General features: G+C 43.9%; 1 protein-coding gene across 1 annotated transcript in view; it reads right to left on the reverse strand.

The window, feature by feature from the left end:
* The window catches only part of kcnj5 (potassium inwardly rectifying channel subfamily J member 5), a 52,552-nt gene that overhangs the window by 10,248 nt on the left and 22,162 nt on the right, over positions 1-20,142 (reverse strand). The window contains exon 2 of the mRNA XM_072593013.1: positions 8,299-9,273. Within this exon, the coding sequence (XP_072449114.1) occupies positions 8,299-9,232 (934 nt within the window). The 5' untranslated portion in view covers positions 9,233-9,273. The remainder of the gene's footprint in view (positions 1-8,298; positions 9,274-20,142) is intronic.

Here is a 20,142-nt window from a genome sequence, read left to right on the forward strand (position 1 = left end):
CACCAGGCTCACCAGCCTGTAACTACCTGGATTAGCGCTGTCTCCCTTCTTAAACAAAGGAACAACATTGGCCATTCTTCAGTTATTTGGAACCTCACCTGAGGCCAAAGAGGATGCAAAGATATCTGTTAAGGCCAACTGAGTGGCCTTCCCACCACCATCATCATTGTGGCTTTGGTTTTTGTTTTGTGACCCCATCTACTAATCACACCAGTAATCACTTGTGCAGCCAATTAATATTCCATGAAAAGTGAGGTGGGGTTTGGGGAGAGGGAAGAGACGATATCAAAATGGATGTTGGAGGGAAAAAGCACTGTAAGCTCTGTAGTGCACACCTCTCTCTAAAAGAATCAAGAGCAGTGATGGACATCACATGCCCCCTCTCCAAGGGCACCCAGGCATGAATTTAAGATGGAGATCATTGCATGGTTAAGTAATGGTAATAGGCTTAAGGAGCTGAATGGCTTCCTGTGTTCCTAATTAGGCAAACACAGATTTAAAATAATTGATAAGAGAGCCATAGACAATTGGGTACTTGAGTGATTTACTGGTGGTGGTTAGTAGATGAAATCACCCAATCACCAAAGGGGGAAAAGAAACATGTTCAGTTACGTGCGAGAGAACATACCAATAGGAAAAAAAGAGGGAGAGGAAGTTTTGTTTTCCACACGGGGAACTATCTAACCTGGAACTCGTTACGGAAAGGTAGCTTCAGTGAAAATCTTCAAAACAAAATGGAAAACTTAAAGTGGAAAGGAACTCTGGGAAAGGGAAGGCAGGCATAACAATTTCCATCACAATCCTAGAGCTAATCCAGACATAATGAGCTGAATATTACCCCTCAGTGCTCAATGGTTCTACCATAGCATGTGGGGAAAGACCACCCATTTCATCCCAATTCAGAGCTGGTCTGATCAGAGACAACAGCAACAACAGGTGACCCCTCTGATTGGAGGGTTTTGGTAAAGGTTTGGAGTACTGCACATCACTGTGGAGCAGGACCCCTGGTCACTATACTCACAATGGATGCTTGCTACAGTGCAGGACTTGAAAAAGGGCATTCAAACAGCGGCTCTGAGTCCTGTGTGTCTGAGGATCACTTGGGCAATACCAAAACTCCCATGGACTAGCCACCAGTCCCATCCCATTTGCCACATTCACCACCACAAAATAACTCACCAGCAGTCACAGGAAGTTAGCGAAACTAGAAATATTTCACTGGCTTTTTGCGGCTTAATGTGATAAATGTGTATGTGATTTTTAAAATGGAATTGAAGTAAATCACTAATGCATACCTGAAAATATAATGGCTATTTTCATATCCTAAATATCAATAATACAGGAGAGTATATCTATTTCAAATATTCTAATGACTGTTTATTTTGCTGTGAAATCAATCTTTAACTTCCAGCTGTATTAATCAAACCCAATCAACAATAACACATGCTTTTAAAACTATTTGTTGTTTAAAGGTTTAATGACAGCCGGTGCCACATACACGAGGTAGGCTGCTGGTACAACACCATGTGAATCATTAGGGTGAAGCTTCTAGTAGCTTCTAGCTTTGGTAAGGCCACAGCCCTGTGGTGTTACACAGCTGACATTCCTATTTTGGACCAAACTGTAGACCACGAGGGGGGTTGGGGAGGGGGCATTTGCAAAGTTCCAGAGCAGAGTTCTTTGCCCGTGCTATTTCATTCCCATATTTCCCTCCTGTTGTTTCTGACATAAAACAACACTTCGAAAGCTGGACGAGCCTGGTCTTCAGAGAAGCTATCCAATTTTCAGCTCACTGCAAACAGCCTTTATGCATGGTTCTACACAAACCAAATTCCAACCAACCACAAATACTGGAATACTGTTCCAACAAGAGTGTAAGACTTATTAAAACACCAACAGGCTGTGTGTACCATATACAAGATGTTCTCCAGTAACTTAGCAAGGCTCTTTCAAAAATGCACAAACCCACCACTTCCACTGCTATGTTATTTTGGAGGTTCCAGAACCAGACAGGCAGTGTACCTGAAAATATGACATCATGACAAATCTCTGTACAAGGCCCTTGTTTCTAATGCTTCCTTTCACAGTGAAATGGAGTCAGTGCCATGTGTTCAGTATATATAATATAACAGTAATAGCATGCTCAGATCCTGGTTACGTTTGGGATATCATAACAGTGTAAAGAGCGCTGTTAATTAACTTCAAGATAGCTGTCTCAATAAAAACCGAGGCCTGAAACTTCCCGTACTTTGGCAAAATATCATTTTCATTAAATCTCACAGAGAGAAACCCTCTGTGAAACTCAATGTGTGATTATCCCAAACCCAGCTCATAACCAAATGCCACACCCCTATAGTGTCTCTCTGGTCCAAACAAGCTGAATCTACCACTCACAGTAGTCACAAGTGCTCACCACTGACCAGACATCCCAGATTAGAGGCATCCCTGACGCCATCTTGCAATTGCAATTGTGCCCATGGTCAAACGTTAACATTCTGGAGTTGTCCTACATAACTGCACACATGACAGCCGATCGGGAGAAAGTGGCATCCCACTCTGTGCACAGGATCCTAGAAGTCCTGATAAATGGGGTGGTGCAAAGGAAGGAGGCCGTCTTCCCTCCCAGGACTGCCAGAGGAGGCCATGACATGAGGTTCTACCATCTAGTCCAAGGTGTCGGTGCGGTGTCCACAACCCAATGCAGGAAGAAAGTGAATTAAGGTCTATTATTTGCTAGTTGCTATCTCACACTCAATCAGTCTCTGTATGTTCTCACCCACCCCAATTCCCCAGTACCACTAATCCATTTGTTTGCAATTGAAGATTCCAACCCCTCCTTGCTCTACCATATCCTCCCTTTACATATTAAGTTGCCCCTTCAGCACTGTCATCTCCTCCAAGCATTCTGAAGACTATGGGCCAAGTTCTGGAAAATGTGACCAAAATAGTTAAGTGCTTGTTTCTGACCAGCACAGACTTGGGGGTCAAAGGGCCTTTTTCTGTTTGGCAGATCTCTATGATACCATGAATCATCACCATTCAGCCTCATTGTCACAGCATTGACCAGCTGACGCACCCTTGACCTTTAGTAGACGGACCCCCCTGGAGTGACCATGGTCCACTCCATTCAGTGATTTACTCAGCCCCTAATGATGAGTGACCAGCCCCTGACTGATATCCATACAACTCCAGTACGGTGTTCCTGCTACTCCCCGGACTGGCCGTACTGGAAACACAGGGCTGACTATGACCAATTCACCAGGCTACAGACAGGTGGATGCCTGGACTGTGCCAAGCCTGGACTGATATCAAAGGATGACCTGCACAGACAGTACCGGGACCCTCCGGACTTCACTGCGGACAACTCCTTTTGGACTTTGAGATGTCGCTGTTTGCTTGTTGCACATGTAGTGGGTTTGCCATGTATGTTGCTGGCATGTGGCACAGGTGTGAGATTGGTCTAGCAAGGAGGTGGCAATAATATATTGGACCCCTTGACTACTGACATGCATGATGCGTTGCCGGCTGTGTGTCCAGAGCAACAGCCTGAGCATTGCAGCAGTTCTGAGAGTCTTGGAACTTTGGCTGAGACGACTAAAAGTCAACTCAATTCAAGGATTTTGTGAAAATCCAGGTAAGACATTGAGTGAGATGCACCCAAGAGAGTGAGTGAGTAGCCTAAGGTACAGCCTGGTCTATTCTATAGGCTTCAGCTGTTAATGGGTTCAGCAAAACATCTCAGTCTTGTGTGTGAAGGGATAGCCTCATCCACTAAGACAGGTCCAGCATTTTGTGACAGATGTTTTACCAGAAGAAATGGGATTTGTTTCAGATTTGGCTCAATCACCCAAAGAAGTGCAAAGTGTAACTTAATGCTCCACTGTAGCACGCAATGAAGAATTAACCAAGGGACAATATTACGGACATTTCCAAAGTTCCCTTCCTGGCATCCAAGCTTCTCAACAAAGCCCATGAAATATCTGCAATGTTATATCCTATAGACACCAGTCAGACAGTACATGTAGTCACCTTGACTCAGAGTCTTAGAGGTCTATAGAAAAAGACCTTTTCGCCGATCCTGTTCACACGGGTCAAAAACAATCACTTAACTCTTCTCATCCATTTGTCCAGCACTTGATCTGTTGCTTTGTATGCCTTATAGATGACAAAGAAGATTGATGACATTACCTTTATTGACTTTAGCAAGGTGTTTGACAAGGTTCAACGTGGTAGACTGGTTAACAAGGTTGGATCACAGGAGATCCAATGGGAGCTAGCCATTTGGCTTGAAAGTAGTTGACAGAGGGTGGTGGTGGAAGGTTGCTTTTCAGACTGGAGGTCTGTGGCCAGCAGTATGCGCAAGGATCAGTGTTGGGTCCACTGCTTTTCATCACTTATATAAACGATTTGTATGTGAAGGTATGGTTAGCAAGTTTGCAGATCTCACCAAAATTGGAGATGTAGTGGACAGTAAAGAAGGCTGCCTTAGAATACAATGAGATCTTGATCAGATGGGCCAATCGGCTGAGGAATGGCAGATGGGTTTAATTTAGATAAATGTGAGGTGCTGCATTTTGGTAAGGAAAATCAGGGTTGGACTTATATAGCTAAGGTAGACCCCTGGGAACAAAGAGACCTTGGGATGTAGGTTCTTAATTCCTTGAAAGTGGAGTCACAAGGCAATGAAGGCGGCATTTGGTATGCTTGCTTTCTTTGGTCAGCGCATTGACTATAGGATTTGGGAAGCTATGTTGTGGTTGTACAGGACATTGGAGAGGCTACTTATAGAGTCATAGAGATGTACAGCATGGAAACAGACCTTTTGGTCCAACTCGTCCATGCCGACTCTATATCCTAACCTAATCTAGTCCCATTTGCCAGCAGTTGCCCCATATCCCTTTAAATCCTTCCTATTCTCCCCATCAAGATGCCTTTTAAGTGCTTAATTGAACCATTTCCTCTGGCAGCTCATTCCATACACGCACCCCCTCTGTGTGAAAAAGTGCACCCCCTCTTTTATATCTTTCCCATCTCACCCTAAACTTATGCCCTCTAGTTCTAGACTCCACCATCCCAGAGAAAAGAGCTTGTCTATTTATCCTATCCATGCCCCTCATGATTTTACAAACCTCTAATAAGGTCACCCCTCAGTCTCTGATGTTCCAGGGAAAACAGCCCCAGCCTATTCAACCTCTCCCTATAGCTCAAATCCTTCAACCCTGGCAACATCCTTATAAATCTTTTCTGAATCCTTTCAAGTTTCACAACATCCTTCCGATAGGAAGGAGACTAGAATTGTACACAATATTCCAAAAGTGGCCTAACCAACATCCTGTACAGCTGCACATGACCTCCCAACTCTTGTACTCAATACTCTGACAATCACGGAAGGCATACCAAACATCTTCTTCACTATCTAATCTACCGGTGACTCTACTTTCAAGGAACTTTGAATCTGCACTCCAAGGTCTCTCTGTTCAGCAACACTCCCTAGGATCTTCCCATTAAGTGTATAAGTCCTGCCCTGATTTGCCCTTTCCAAAATGCAGCACCTTAGATTTATTTAAATTAAACTCCATCTGCCACTCCTCAGCCCATTGGCCCATCTGATCAAGATCCTGTTGTAATCGGAGGTAACCTTCTTGTCCACTACACCTCAAATTTTGGTGTCATCTGCAAAAGTTCCTAACTATACCTCCTATGTTCACATCCAAATCATTTATATACATGACGAAACATAGTGGACTCAGCACTGATCCTTGTAGCATACTTCTGGAAAAGCAACCCTCCACCACCACCCTCTGTATTCTACCTTCGAGCCAGTTCTGTATCCAAATTGGCTAGTTCACTGTATTCCATGAGATCTAATCTTATTCACCAGTCTCCTGTGAGGAACCTTGTCGAATGCCTTACTAAATACTGTGTTCAATACTGGTCTCCATGCTGTAGGAAAGATGTTGTTGAACTTGAAATGGTTCAGAAAAGATTTCCAAGGATATTGTTCAGGTTGGAGGATTTGAGGTACAGGGAGAGGCTGAAAGGGCTGGGGCCTTATTCCCTGGAGCATTGCAGGCTGAGGAGTGACCTTATAAATGTTTATAGGATCATGAGGGTCATGGATAGGGTGAATAGCCAAGATCTTTTCCCCAGGGTAAGACAGTCCAAAACTAGAGGGCATATGTTTAAGGTGAGAGGGGAAAGGACCTGAGGGACAAAGCTTTCATGCGTGTATGGAATGAGCTGCAAGAGGAGGAGGGTTCAATTACAACATATAAAAGGCCTTTGGATGTGTGTATGAATAGCAAGGGTTTACAGTGATACGGGCCAGGTGCAACTGGATCAGTTTAGGATACCTGGTCAACATTGATGAGTTGGATTGAACAGTCTATTTCCACATGCTGTATGACTCTGTGTTCTGACTCACACTCATAATATTTATCACTCGATACCAGTATACAACCTGCACAGTATAGAAGAAGGCTATTCAGCCTATCGAGTCCACTCTGACCCCTCGAACAGCATTCCCCCCTACCCCCACCTCCACTACATTTTTCATGGCAATCCAACAAGCCTGCACATCTTTGGACTGTAGGAGGAAACCCATGCAGACACCTGTAAAATGTGAAGCGTCCACACAGTTCCTCAAGACTGGAATTGAACCGGGGCCCCTGGTGCTGTGAGATAGCAGTGCTAACCACTGTGCCACCCTCAGTGTGCACTATCTGCAGGCTGCACTGCAGAAATTCACCACACATGCTTCGACAGAACCTTCTAAACTGGTGACCTCTGCCACCTGGAAGGACAAGGGCAGCAGGTACATGGAAACACCACCACTTGCAAGTTCCCCTCTAAATGATGCACCATCCTGATTTGGATGTATATATAGTGCTGTTCCTTCACTGTCACTGGGTCAAAATCCTGGAACTCCCTCCGTAACAACACTGATGGAATCTCTGCAGCAGTTTAAGAAGACAGCTCACCACCTCCTTCTCAAATGGCAACGGGTGGTTGTCAAGAAATACCTTGCAATTAATACTCACACCCTGTGAAAGGGCAGGTCATAGTGCAAGAAGGTTTGACATAGTTTGAACATAAAGGAGCAGGACTAGGTCAGTCAACCGTTTGAAGTTGCTCTGCCATTCTAGATCTATCTGAATGCCACTTTCCCACATTATCAGCCTTTTGATTTCCTGCTCTTGGGGGTAATATACTTAGCTGAAAAATGTGTTGCTGGAAAAGCGCAGCAGGTCAGGCAGCATCCAAGGAGCAGGTGAATCGACGTTTCGGGCATAAGCCCTTCTTCAGGAATGAGGCAGGTGTGCGATAAAAGGTAGGGAGGAGGGACTTGGGGGAGGGGCGTTGGGAATGCGATAGGTGGAAGGAGGTTAAGGTGACAGTGATAGGCCGGAGAGGGGGTGGGGGCGGAGAAGTCGGGAAGAAGATTGCAGGTTAGGAAGGTGGTGCTGAGTCCAAGGGTTGGGACTGAGATAAGGTGGGGGGAGGGAAAATGAGGAAGCTGGAGAAATCTGCATTCGTCCCTTGTGGTTGGAGGGTTCCTAGGTGGAAGATGAGGTGCTCTTCCTCCAGGCGTCGTGATGCCATGGTCTGGCGATGGAGGAGGCCAAGGACCTGCATGCCCTTGGCGGAGTGGGAGGGGGAATTAAAGTGTTCAGCCATTTGGGCTGTTGGGCTGTTTGGTGCGGGTGTCCCAGAGGTGTTCTCTGAAACATTCCGCAAGCCTGTCGCCCCAATGTAGAGGAGGCCACATCGGGTGCACGGATGCAGTAAATGATGTGTGTGGAGGTGCAGGTGAATTTGTGATGGAGATGGAAGGATCCCTTGGGACCTTGGAGGGAAGTAAGGGGGGAGGTGTGGGTGCAAGTTTTGCATTTCTTGTGGTTGCAGGAGAAGGTGCCGGGAGTGGAGGTTGGGTTGGTGGGGGGTGTGGACCTGACAAGGGAGTTGCGGAGGGAGTGGTCTTTCTGAAATGCTGATAGGGGAGGGGAGGAAGCTTGGAACTGACTCTGGGGGATTTTTAGCGACAATCTCCAACTTATGCTCACACACTCCTCAGAATCTAGAAATTGGGTGGGTTGGAGCAAATGGGGTCCAATGTGTGTTCCAAGTTGTCAATATTTTCTGAGCCCCTAATTCCTTCGACCCCATAAGGTTCATTTCACCATTTCTTGGGTGCAACACCATAGCCACCCTCACCCTTTAAAATGGGAAGCCCTCATCCCAGTTCATTGGCATACACGTTTAACCACAGACAAAATGTTTGTGTCATTCAGACTCTACCTGTCGCCTCCACCATTCCTTCAAGGATCACAACGATCTCAAAGTCCTCCTTTTCCAGTTGACTTCGGGTCATCTCCCAAAAGGGGCTTTTCTCGTTAATTTCATGTGAAATGATCAGTGGCGACACCAGAAACAAGCGATCATCCCCAGTGTCAAAGCCCACATTGATGTCAGTCTGGTTGAGGGGTATGAATTCTCCTTCTTTGGTCTGTCTGGATTTGATGAGCTTGGCTCGGATGGATGCTTCCACAATGTGTGAGTTACGAAGATCGCCAACACGGAACATGAGACACATCTTCTCGTCTCGGAGAGATATGACTGCACGATTGGAAAACATGAGGGTCTCTGCTCGGTTCTTTGGCTGGGAAATCTTCACAAACATACAGCCAACCATCAAAGCATTAACTATTGATCCCAGGATAGCCTGGACCAAGAGCAGGATAATCCCTTCTGGGCATTTCTCAGTTATAACTCTGTGACCATAGCCAATAGTTGTTTCTGTTTCAATAGAGAACAGAAACGCAGACACAAATCCATTCAAATTATCCACACAAGGGGTCCATGTTGGATCTCCCAAATGGTCCAGATCTCCCCGGATGTAAGCTATAAGCCACCAGATGAATCCGAAGAACAGCCAGGTAATAGTGAAGACCAATGTGAAGATTAAGAGGTTAAACCGCCACTTGAGGTCCACCAACGTGGTAAATAGGTCACTGAAGTATCTGTAGGTCTCCTGGACATTTCCATGGTGGACATTGCACTTCCCGTCCTTGTCAACATACCTTTGCTTGATTTTCTTGGGTTCAGTGAGGAGGCGTGTCCTGTCTGTTGTTAAGATGTTGTCCCGTGCTTGTTTGGGTAATTTCTTCGACTCTCTTGTAGTTGCTGCAATATCCATGTCCGTGTTTGGGACCACTCTGGAATCTCCTGCCATTGTACTCAGATCAAAGATGGATCTCACTCAAATGTTACCACCTGAAAGAGAGATTATTTCTGCTGTGAAATTGTACACTTGCACATTTTTCTGCATGGAGTGTGCAGCAGCACTTACTGGCAATATCACCATGTCATGATTAAGATTACAGGAGAACATTAGCTTGTTGTCATGTCATGTCTATAGCAAGCGTCAATATGCTTTTATTTTCCCTACCGCATCAGCTCATCACTCCTTCCTTGGGAACTCACGTGAAGTCTCTTAATTTTGTAGCCATTAATATAGAATCTCTAAATGACCAAGTTTGAATGATTCATGTCCAACATTGGTTAATCAGGGTGGCAGGATGTCTCAGTGGTTAGCACTGCTGCCTCGTAGTGCCAGGTAGCCAGGCTTGATTCCACCCTCAGGTGACTGTCTGAGTGGAGTTTGCATGTTCTCCTAGTGTCTGTGTAGGTTTCTTCTGGGTGCTCTGGTTTCCTCCCTTAGATCAAAGCGATGCAAATTAGATGAGTGGGTCATGAGATATTCAGGGTTATAGAGTAGGAGGAGTGGGAGGGTCTAGTGTGGATTAAATGGACCAAATGCTGAAAATGTGTTGCTGGAAAAGTGCAGCAAGTCAGGCAGCATCCAAGGAGCAGGAGAATCGACATTTCGGGCATGAGCCCTTCTTCAGGAAGGTTTCCTGAAGAAGAGCTCATGCCCGAAACGTCGATTCTCCTGCTCCTTGGATGCTGCCTGACCTGCTGCGCTTTGTCAGCAACACATTTTCAGCTCTGATCTCCAGCATCTGCAGTCCTCACTTTCTCCTAAATGGACCAAATGGCCTGCGTCCACATTCTATGATTCTATAATCCAGGTGGTAAAAGGAAGACAGTGCTTGCCTCTTATTCTAGTATCACATCATAGACTTATTCATGATGAGAAATAGAAACTGGGGTAGACCACCTATCATGGCTGGTTAGCCACTTAACCCTTCCTTCTACACTACTCACGGTTCCAAAAATGCAACCACCTCTACCTTGAAGATAGTCAATGACTAAGCACTCCTAGCAACCTCAGGTTGAAAATACAAACATTCATGAACCTTTGAGTTAAAAGTTTCCTTATTTCTGTCCTAAATAGCTAATGACTCATTCCGCTACTGATCCATGTTCTAGATTCCCAAGCAAGGCGAAATATTTTTTCAGCCTGTTAACTGTCTTAAGGATCTGCCATAGCACATGGCCCAATTGTTTAGTGTTCATTTTTCAACGAAGTTGATGAATACTAGTGAGCTATTCAACTGTGGTGGGCAGAGCCACCGTACCTCATGGCGATGCAAACATGCTTCCATCCTGGACAATGCAAGTCTGGTTAGTTTTGGTTTCTCTGGACAGTGCGTGTGTCTGGTTGGTTTTGGTTTCTCTGGACAGTGCGCGTGAATGGTTGGTTTTGGTTTCTCTGGACAGTGCACGTGTCTGGTTGGTTTTGGTTTCTCTGGACAGTGCGCATGCCTGGTTAGTTTTGGTTTCTCTGGAGAGTAAGTGTATCTGGTTGGTTTTGGTTTCTCTGGACCAGCACGTGTGTCTGGTTAGTTTTGGTTTCTCTGGACAGTGTGACTTATTTGGTTTTAGTTATTCTGGACACTTGGGTTTGTGTAGAATTGGTTTAGGTTTTTATCCATTTGTTTCTGGTTTCTCCGAACAGTACATATCTGGTTGGCTTCTTGGCAATGAGTTTAATTGGGGGAATTGATCTTTTGAAACATAAGACCTGCCACTCCCCTCCAACTCTATTTTGATTGAATCCCTGCCCTCCCCTTCACTGTTTGGTCATACTACTTGTCACTGGCCACGCGGGTGTTTCTTTTCTTGCTGGTGATGGAAACTGAATAAAGATTCTTGCACCTTGTGTCTTTCACTGTGTCTCACACCTACACACACACATGGGGAGAAAAAAAACAAAAAATAAAAAAAAAAGACCTGCCACTGACTGGTCTAATTGCATTGTTTTAAACACAGTGACTATCACAGCAAAGGATTTCAAGAACATAGTATACATATCCTTTCTGTTATAACAATACCCAGTCATGACAAGTCACTACAGCAAGATGCTGATCGGGAGCTGGTCTTTCTAAGACCATCCAGATTACTCTAAATCAAAGACACATTAATATGGCTTTACAGAACAGCTCCTTAATCAGAATATTTGAAAAGTTGAGGCAAATATGAACAAATACATGCTCTTACAATATTACAACAAGCATGTCAACATCACTTACTTGTTGACATGAAAATAAAATCATCAAAAAAGTGCTGTGTTGTAGAGCATAAGAATCAAATGTATTAACTGCCCTGTCACAAAGATTTATCACATAACAGTGACCACAATTCATTGTGAGTAATTCTTGGAGTAGTCCTGAGAGAGTTGGGAATGTGCAACATGAACACAGTTCTCTTCTCACAATGTGGTGTATAATCAATTCCTTTTCTCCTCATTTCCCACCTTCCTGAGTGGATACTGGACTGACCTTCAGATGGAAATCGTTGTTACCAGGCAACACAGGGTTATTATCAGCACTCTGTAGCCTCTAGCAGCCTCCAGCCCTGGGTGCTGTAACGTGTCCCAATGAGTGTCGCATTGTGAGGGGAATTTCTGTCACTGCACCAGCTGAAGGCTCATCATCTCGGACACTGACTCCTTCTTTATCACTTCATTTTGTGCGAACACTTCCATTCCAAGCTAAATCAAAGTTCATCAACAGTTTGTGGTACAGCTTTGGAAAAGACTAGGAAGGTAAGAATTCTCACTTACTTATTTTAACAAATCACTTTAATAATTGGCTGACCTTTCAACATCACTTGATCACTGGAATGCTGTGATAGCCCTGGGTCAGTGGTCACATTTGGGTTTCTGTGTTGATGACAGGAGACCAGGTTCTAGTCTTTGAGAGTGGACGAGGCAGCTAGCTGGGTATTGGTGCCTGATGTGGCTCCCATGACATCAGGCCGATTCTCCTCATAAGGAGCAGGGGGTCATGCCTAAATATAGAGGGGTCATGCTAAACACATTAATCACCAATCCTGATAGAGGCAGTCAGAGAGGGCAAGTTTTCTGGCTAGCCGGCCTGAGGTAAGCAATGGTAAACCACTGCATTTCCTTGCTCATAAGCTTGGGCCGATGCAATGGAAGCCAAGGCCCAATCCTCAGAAATGAGGATGAGAGAAGACAGATACTCTCTTTTGGGCATAACGCAATATCCCATTTAGCAGGACAGGAATCCACATCCTATCTGGATGGTTGATAGAATCACTGCTACATCAGTGATTTGAAAAGGGGCGAATATAGAGACTATACAAAGTCTGCTGGCTGTAAAAAACAATGACTGAAACAGGTTGTTTTCTGTACTGCTTGGTACAGAACAGAAAGATGATAATTGCCCACACACTTTATTTTGTTGATGGGAAATGGGCATTGCTGGCTAGGCATACGTTTATTGCCATCCCACATAGCCACTAACCACGACTAGGGCGTTCTTGTGAACTACAATCCTTAGGGTGCAGGCATATCTACAATGCCATCAGGGGGAAGAGTTCAAGGATTTTGACCTAGCAACAGTGAAGGAACGGCAATATATTTCCAAGTCAGGATGGTGAGGGGCTTGGAGAGGGGATGGTGTATCTGCTGGCCTTGTACTGTATGGAAGAGTTTACTGGTCTGGAAGGTGTCATTGACAGTCTAATACACTTCTGACTTGTGTCCAAATCTTATTATGATCTGAATAGCGATCAGTAATTTTAAAAAATAAATCCGAATGATCAATTATCAACTGAAAGAATAATCCACAAGTTCTCACATTTTAAATATGTTTTTTTTTCTGTACAAACGTTAGATTAATAGAACATTCTCTGTCACAACCTACTGGGTCTTACTGTTATTTCCATCTTGAGTTCTGCTATATTTTACAGAAACTGGGGGATTTCTTCACTTTTTTTCTGGGACTAAATCAACGTACACCTCAGCTCTCAGGAACACGCTTTGATTCTCTGCAGTGTTCCTGCTGTTCTCCGAGCCGAGATCTGATGGAGTCCTTCCATTAGCATCCAGCTCAGCAAAAACTTTCAATGGTCCTTAAATACTTTGTGATTGTGGGCATTCTAGTTCAAGAATGGACCTAACTCGCTCAGTGACTGAGAACCAGAAACCACTTCTGCTTTTTGAAACCCCTTTATGACTGGTCCCAGCTACTTTGAGCATCTGGCAAATTCTCTCTGCCTGTCTCAAAACTGCTCCCAGAGCAAATGCCTGCTTCTGTGAAAAATCATACAAAATCAAATCAGAGCAGGACTTTTACGCTGAATGGGAAGGTCCGAAGGAGTGTTGCTGAGCAACGAGACCTTGGAGTACAGGTTCGGAGCTCCTCGAAAGTGGATAGGATAGTGAAGAAGGCGTTTGGTATGCTTTCCTTTATTGGTCAGAGTATTGAGTACAAGAGTTGGAAGCTCATGTTGCAGCTGTACAGGACATTGGTTAGCCCACTGTTGGAATATTGTGTGCAATTCTGGTCTCCTTCTTATTGGAAGGATGTTGTGAAACTTGAAAGGGTTCACAAAATACTTACAAGGATGTTGCCAGGGTTGGAGGATTTGAGCTATAGAGAAAGTTTCAATAGGTTAGGGCTGTTTTCCCTGGAGTGTCGGAGGCTGAGGGGTGACCTTATAGAGGTTTATAAAATTATGAGGGGCATGGATAGGATAAATAGACAAAGTTGAAAATGTGTTGCTGGAAAAGCGCAGCAGGTCAGGCAGCATCCAAGGAACAGGAGAATCGACGTTCTGGGCATCAGCCCTTCTTCAGGATTCCTGAAGAAGGGCTGATGCCCGAAACGTCGATTCTCCTGTTCCTTGGATGCTGCCTGACCTGCTGCGCTTTTCCAGCAACACATTTTCAACTCTGATCTCCAGCATCTGCAGTTCTCACTTTCTCCCCTAAATAGACAAAGTCTCTTCCCTGGGGTGGGGGAGTCCAGAACAGGAGGGCATAGGTTTAGGGTGAGAGGGAAAAGATATAAAAGAGACCTAAGGGGCAACTTTTTCACACCGAGAGTGGTATGGAAAGAGCTGCAAGAGGAGGTGGTGGAGGCTAGTATGATTGCAACATTTAAAAGGCATTTGGATGGGTATATGAATAGGAAGGGTTTGGAGGGATATGGGCCGGGTTCTGGCAGGTGGGACTAGATTGGATTAGGATAGCTGGTCGGCATGTACGGGTTGGACTGAAGGGTCTGTTTCCATGCTGTACATCTTTATGACCATGACGCTATAACTCATGAAAGCTCAAACATAATACAAACTCTCTCCAATCCATCTCCATGGTAATGTGACATCCCTTTATTGTCAGAGATAGAGAAATATAAGCTAATTTTCCCTAATTCCCAAACTGTCCTTTTCAGAAAACCTGGGAAGGACTGAGGCCTCTTATTGAGACAGATGTGGGAATCCAAGAAGCTTACATGGGTAAACCACTGTTCAGTTTCAAATCTCATTTTTGATCCCATTGAAATAAACCTCGGCTATTCTTTGAGTTATAATTAATGCACATTTGCTTACCAGCTTCTCGAGCCAGGTATTTTAATTTAGTTTTCCACAAATGAAAAGTTATATCCCTGGAACATATGAATCATGGAATTAGATATTTGTAATAAACTATTGTCAGCTTCTACATTGCTGATTATCTTTGACTCTGCCTAAATTACTCATTATGTGCCATAGCCACGTCAGTCAGTTTACTGGAGCGTTGGTTAATTAAGCTGATTATCATGGCCTAGAAAGTTCCTCAGATGGTCATGTTTTGAAAGCAGATGGGCAGATGGAAAACATTTCACTTCACATCACCGAAAGTCGATCCCTGATATGGCTGCTGCCTTTGGTAGCAGAGTAAAGTGGGCGAGAGTGTTTTGTAACATGTTCCTCCCTTGTTCAACATCAATTAACACATTACACAAATTCCCCAGTTGAGTAATACACTGTCTTTGTCTCTGCCAAGCCTAAAGTGGATTTGACAACAGCACACAGAGTTGTCTAGTAGTGCAGTAGAGTGGGCTAAATACAGCAACAAACACATTCATGCTGTCAGTAGCTGCACTTAGTGCTAGAGTTAGAGATGCAGTTAAACAGGAATAAGATAAGGGAGATCAGAGGCACAGGATAGAGAAGCTACAGGGTTATCTGTTATTGGTGGGGGTGGGCGGGGGCGGTGTCTTTGTAAATCACTCAATGCAAGTACGGGGGATGTAATCAATCGTCAAAATTATGAAATGATGGGCCAGCTAGAACGAAATAGATTCCTCTTACTGAGGAGTGACTGGATGTAGATAGCGAATTAAATCAAACCATTAGCAGATAGAACAATTTCATGGGAAGTACTGTGGAACTTTAAATTCCAATTTTTAAAAAATAATTCATTCATGGATTGTGGGTGCCACAGCTGCTTTGCACTGCGTAAGTTTGTACGCTGTAGGTAGACCCACAATGGCAGTATGGAGGGAATTCCCAGATTTTCACCCAGCCACATTTAAGGAAGACAGGCCTATGCACTCCTGCAAAAGCATTCCTCTGTGACACAGTGTTAAAGAAAATTGCACAATATAAATAATGGAGCTGATGGGACAAATAAGGTTGGGGCAAACCAGCTAAAATATCAGTAAAGATTGAATCAAAAATAATACACAACGTCAGGTTATCATCCAACAGGTTTAATTGGAAGCACACTAGCTTTCGGAGTGACGCTCCTTCATCAAGTGAAAAGCTAGTGCTTCCAATTAAACCTGTTGGACTATAACCTGGTGTTGTGTGATTTTTAACTTTGTACACCCCAGTCCAACACCGGCATCTCCAAATCAAAAATAATAGTTAGCCTAACACAAACTATAGCACAGTCTAAGTAAACCTTTAAATCATATATTTTAATGAAATAATACAGTAAATTTAACAGTAAAATCACTGACTACAGCACTGTACCTTTCATGAAGCTCTTCATGAGAAAGTTCTCGAGCTGACTGACTACGTGATGGTGACGCGGAAGTCCAGTCCTCCTCAAGATGCTACCCTCCCTCCCCCCCCCCCCCCCCCCCCCCCCACTCCGGTTTGAAATAAAGTTCCTTCTAAATGTAGACTAAAATGCCCAGTTTCAAGCTAAGATTCAAGACTTGCAGAGCTGGTTGCATTCTTGTTTTAGCTGAACACATTGAACTTGCATTTTGCAGAGGATCCAGAGGCTGGATTTTGCTGTTCAGGTAAGTGCTGGTGATGGAACTGCGTAACTTTGAATGGGATTTTGCTTTATGAAAGAAAGTCCCCAATTTACCAATCGTGTTACAGCTAAATCACACGTGTTATAGGAGAACGACCTTTATTTCCAATGGTGAGTGGCTTGGAGGTGAACTTGCAGGTGGTGATGTTCTTATGAATCTTTGTCTTTCTAGTTGGAAGTGGTTGTGGGTTTGCAAGCTGCTGTCTAAGGATCTTTGGTAAATATCTATAGTGCATTTTATATAGTACATACTGCTGCTACTGAGCATTGGTGGTGAAGGGAGTGGATGTTTTTGAATGTGGTGCCAATCAAGTGGATGGTGTCAAATTTCTTTCGTGTTGTTCGAGTTGCATCCATCTAGGCAACTGGGGAGTATTCTAACACATTCTGACTTGTGCTTTGTAGATGGTGGACAGGCTTTGGGAGAGTCAGGAGCTGAGTTACTCACTGCAGGGTTCCTAGCCTCTTGTGGCCATTGCGTTTATATGGCTTGACCAAGCTTGGATTCTGGTCAACGGTGATCCTCAGTGGAGGATTCAGTGATAAGAGTTTGAAGCAAAAACTATGGTCAAATTTGAGAATATAATCATAGAAGCTTAAAGCACAGAAGGAGATAGTTCAGCTCATCATATTGGTGATGGTTCGGTCCCATTACCCTTCACTTTTTCCATTCAAGTGTTTGTCTAATTCACTTTTAAAAATTATGATTGAATCTACTTGAATCACCTTTAGATGCAGTCCATTCGAGACAACCTCCCTAAATGAAAAATTCTAATCTCATATCTGGCTGCATGATGACCATTAAATCTACGACCCTTGATCACCCCTGATAGAGAAACGGTTTTAACCTATTTTCCTACGTTATCAAAACCCTTCATAATTTTGAACTCCCCTAAACTTCTCTGCTCTTCTCTAGGCTCTACATTGATTTGTGGATTATATTGGAGAAATTGGCTTACTAATTAGGATCTGTGTCACATGCGCAGACTAATGGAATCTTGTGGAGTAACAATGGGTCAGAACATCCCAGCTTAGAATGGGCTAATCCAGGAAAAAACCCAAAAAGTTGATTTCGCTGCTCCTTGGATGCTGCCTGAACTGCTGTGCTCTTCCAGCACCACTAATCCAGTATTTGGTTTCCAGCATCTGCAGTCATTGTTTTTACCAGGAAAAAACTCAGCTCAGCAGTGAAACGTCAGTGGCGAATGGTTTGCTCTGTTACCACTGGAGGTTTCCCTACCCTCAGATATTACAGAATCTGACGTGCCACCTGCAGCAATTTTTGCTTTCACAGGAGAAATCACCAGAAACTCAGAACTGATGCAGCAGGTAAGACATTTCTGCTGAGTTTCCACAGTGAGGAGAGATACAATGTGACTCGACTTGTTAGGCAAAGAAGCACCTAATCCAATGGTAATTTACTGGTGATGTGTGGAAGTGTATGCGAAATAAAACATAAAATCGATAAAATAAGTAAAATAATAAATATTCTAAGCAGTTTGTTGATGATGGTTCAAAAGATGCCAGGTGACACAGTCACCTATCACCTTTTACAAAGTTTTACATTACCTTAGGCTGAGAATAACTTTACAATAATGATGAGCCATTGTGAATTTAGATTACAAATTTGACAAATCGGAATATCAAAGAGGTAGATTCTGAGATTATGCAGAACGTATCCATTTGATAGAATTATTCATTGGTCAGATTCAGACAGCTGGGTAATATAATCCAGCCCGACTTCAGCCCATCTGATGCCGAAACCCTCAGGCAGCCTCTGCTACCTCTTGGTTTGGTTACTACAGCACAGTCCTCATGGTCTCCAATCTCCATCCTGCGTGCACTGAGGTTCATCCTGTGTATGGGACTGGGAACACCTCCATACTGAGTGATATGCGAACGGGAATATGTCAGTGTGCATGACTAACAGAATCGGGGATAATGCTGATGACTGACTTCACGGAAGTTCCATTGAACGTAATTAAATGATAAAAGAAAAGATGGTGCACAGCACCTTTACACATTGTGGAAAGAAAAATCTACTGACAACAACAAAGCCAGAAAAAGCTGGAGAAACTCGGCTAGTCTGGAGCAAGAAATAGAATTAATGTGTCAGGTGAATGATAATGTTGCCTTGTACTTGGTAGACAGGTTCTGGAGAGTCAAGAAGATGAGGCTCTCACCACAAAAAAGGAGCAACAGTTGGTCATTTTAACCTTTGTTCCTATAGATAGAACAGGAGCAGAGGTTGGCCATTCAGCCCCTTTGAGGCTGTTCCACTATTTAATACAATCATGGCTGATTGAACACTTTAATGCCTTTTAACCACAGATTCCAATCAGCCTGTACTGGTCTATGACTGACTTCCAGGCCCACATTCCTGGACCCTAGATACAATAATGAGTGCAAATCACATCAATATTTCACTACGAGGGTTCAACACTGGTGCTCAAACACTTGCTGCACACCTGACCAAACTGCAAAATTTGGTTACAACACTGGCATCTACTCCAAAGGAGTAGAAAATGCGCAGGTATGTCCTAAGTCATAGAATCTTGGGAGATCTAGAGCACAGAAAAAGACCCTTCAGCCCATTGCACCCACACCAGTCAATAGCCATCACATGACTATTCAAATCCTGTTTCCCAGCACTTGGCTCACAACCTTCTCTTCAGAGGCTTTGTATCCTTCAGCAATGTAACTACACAGAGATATTTCTTCACTGTTATGAACATTTCTACTTCTACCACCCTTACAGGTAGCAAGTTCCAGGTTCACACCGCTGTCTGACTAAAAATGTTTCTCCTCGCATCCCCTCTAAACCTCCTACACCTTACCTTACATCTATATCCTCTGGTCAGTGATCTCTCCATCAAGTGGAAAAGTCTTTTCCTGCCTATGCCCCTCATAATTTGATACATGTCAATCATGTCCACTCTCAATATCCTTTGCTCTAAGGAAAACAATCCCAGTGTATTGAATCTCTCCTCATTAATTAAACTTCCCAGCAACATCCTGGTAAATCTCTTCTGAACCCTCTCCAGTGCTATCACATTGCTCCTCCAATATGGATTCCAGAACTGCAGACTATACTCTACCTGTGGCCTTACTAACAGTTTATACAGTTTCAGCATAACCTCCCTGCTCTTGAAGTCTGTGCCTTTGGCTATTAAAGACTGGTATACCACGTGACATATTAACCATGTTATCCACCTGTCCTGCTATCTAAATGGACCAACGTGCACGTACAATAAGGATCTTCTGATCCTTGGTGCTTCCCAGGTGTTAATACTCTTCAGAGGCTGACAACCCGTCACCAATCACCTTATATTTACAAATGCATAACCTTTGACAGTTGCATTGCCTCTCACTGAATCAGGCATGCAGCAGGCCCAGTATCCCTGACACTCATGCTTTTCTATCAGCCAGGACTCTCTGACTGGGGCTAGCCCAATCAGGGAACTCATTCTATGAGGTCTAGCTTGCTGACCTCATTAAATCACAACACCAGGGCCCAAACATTCATCATGTGTTCCCTTACCACACTTGTCCAGCCCAAGTGCATTATCACATATTTATATGGATTGGATTCTATTTGCCACTGCTCAGCCCATCTG

The sequence above is a fragment of the Chiloscyllium punctatum genome, chromosome 23, assembly GCF_047496795.1.
Source record: "Chiloscyllium punctatum isolate Juve2018m chromosome 23, sChiPun1.3, whole genome shotgun sequence".
In the NCBI taxonomy this organism is placed as follows: Eukaryota; Metazoa; Chordata; class Chondrichthyes; order Orectolobiformes; family Hemiscylliidae; genus Chiloscyllium; species Chiloscyllium punctatum.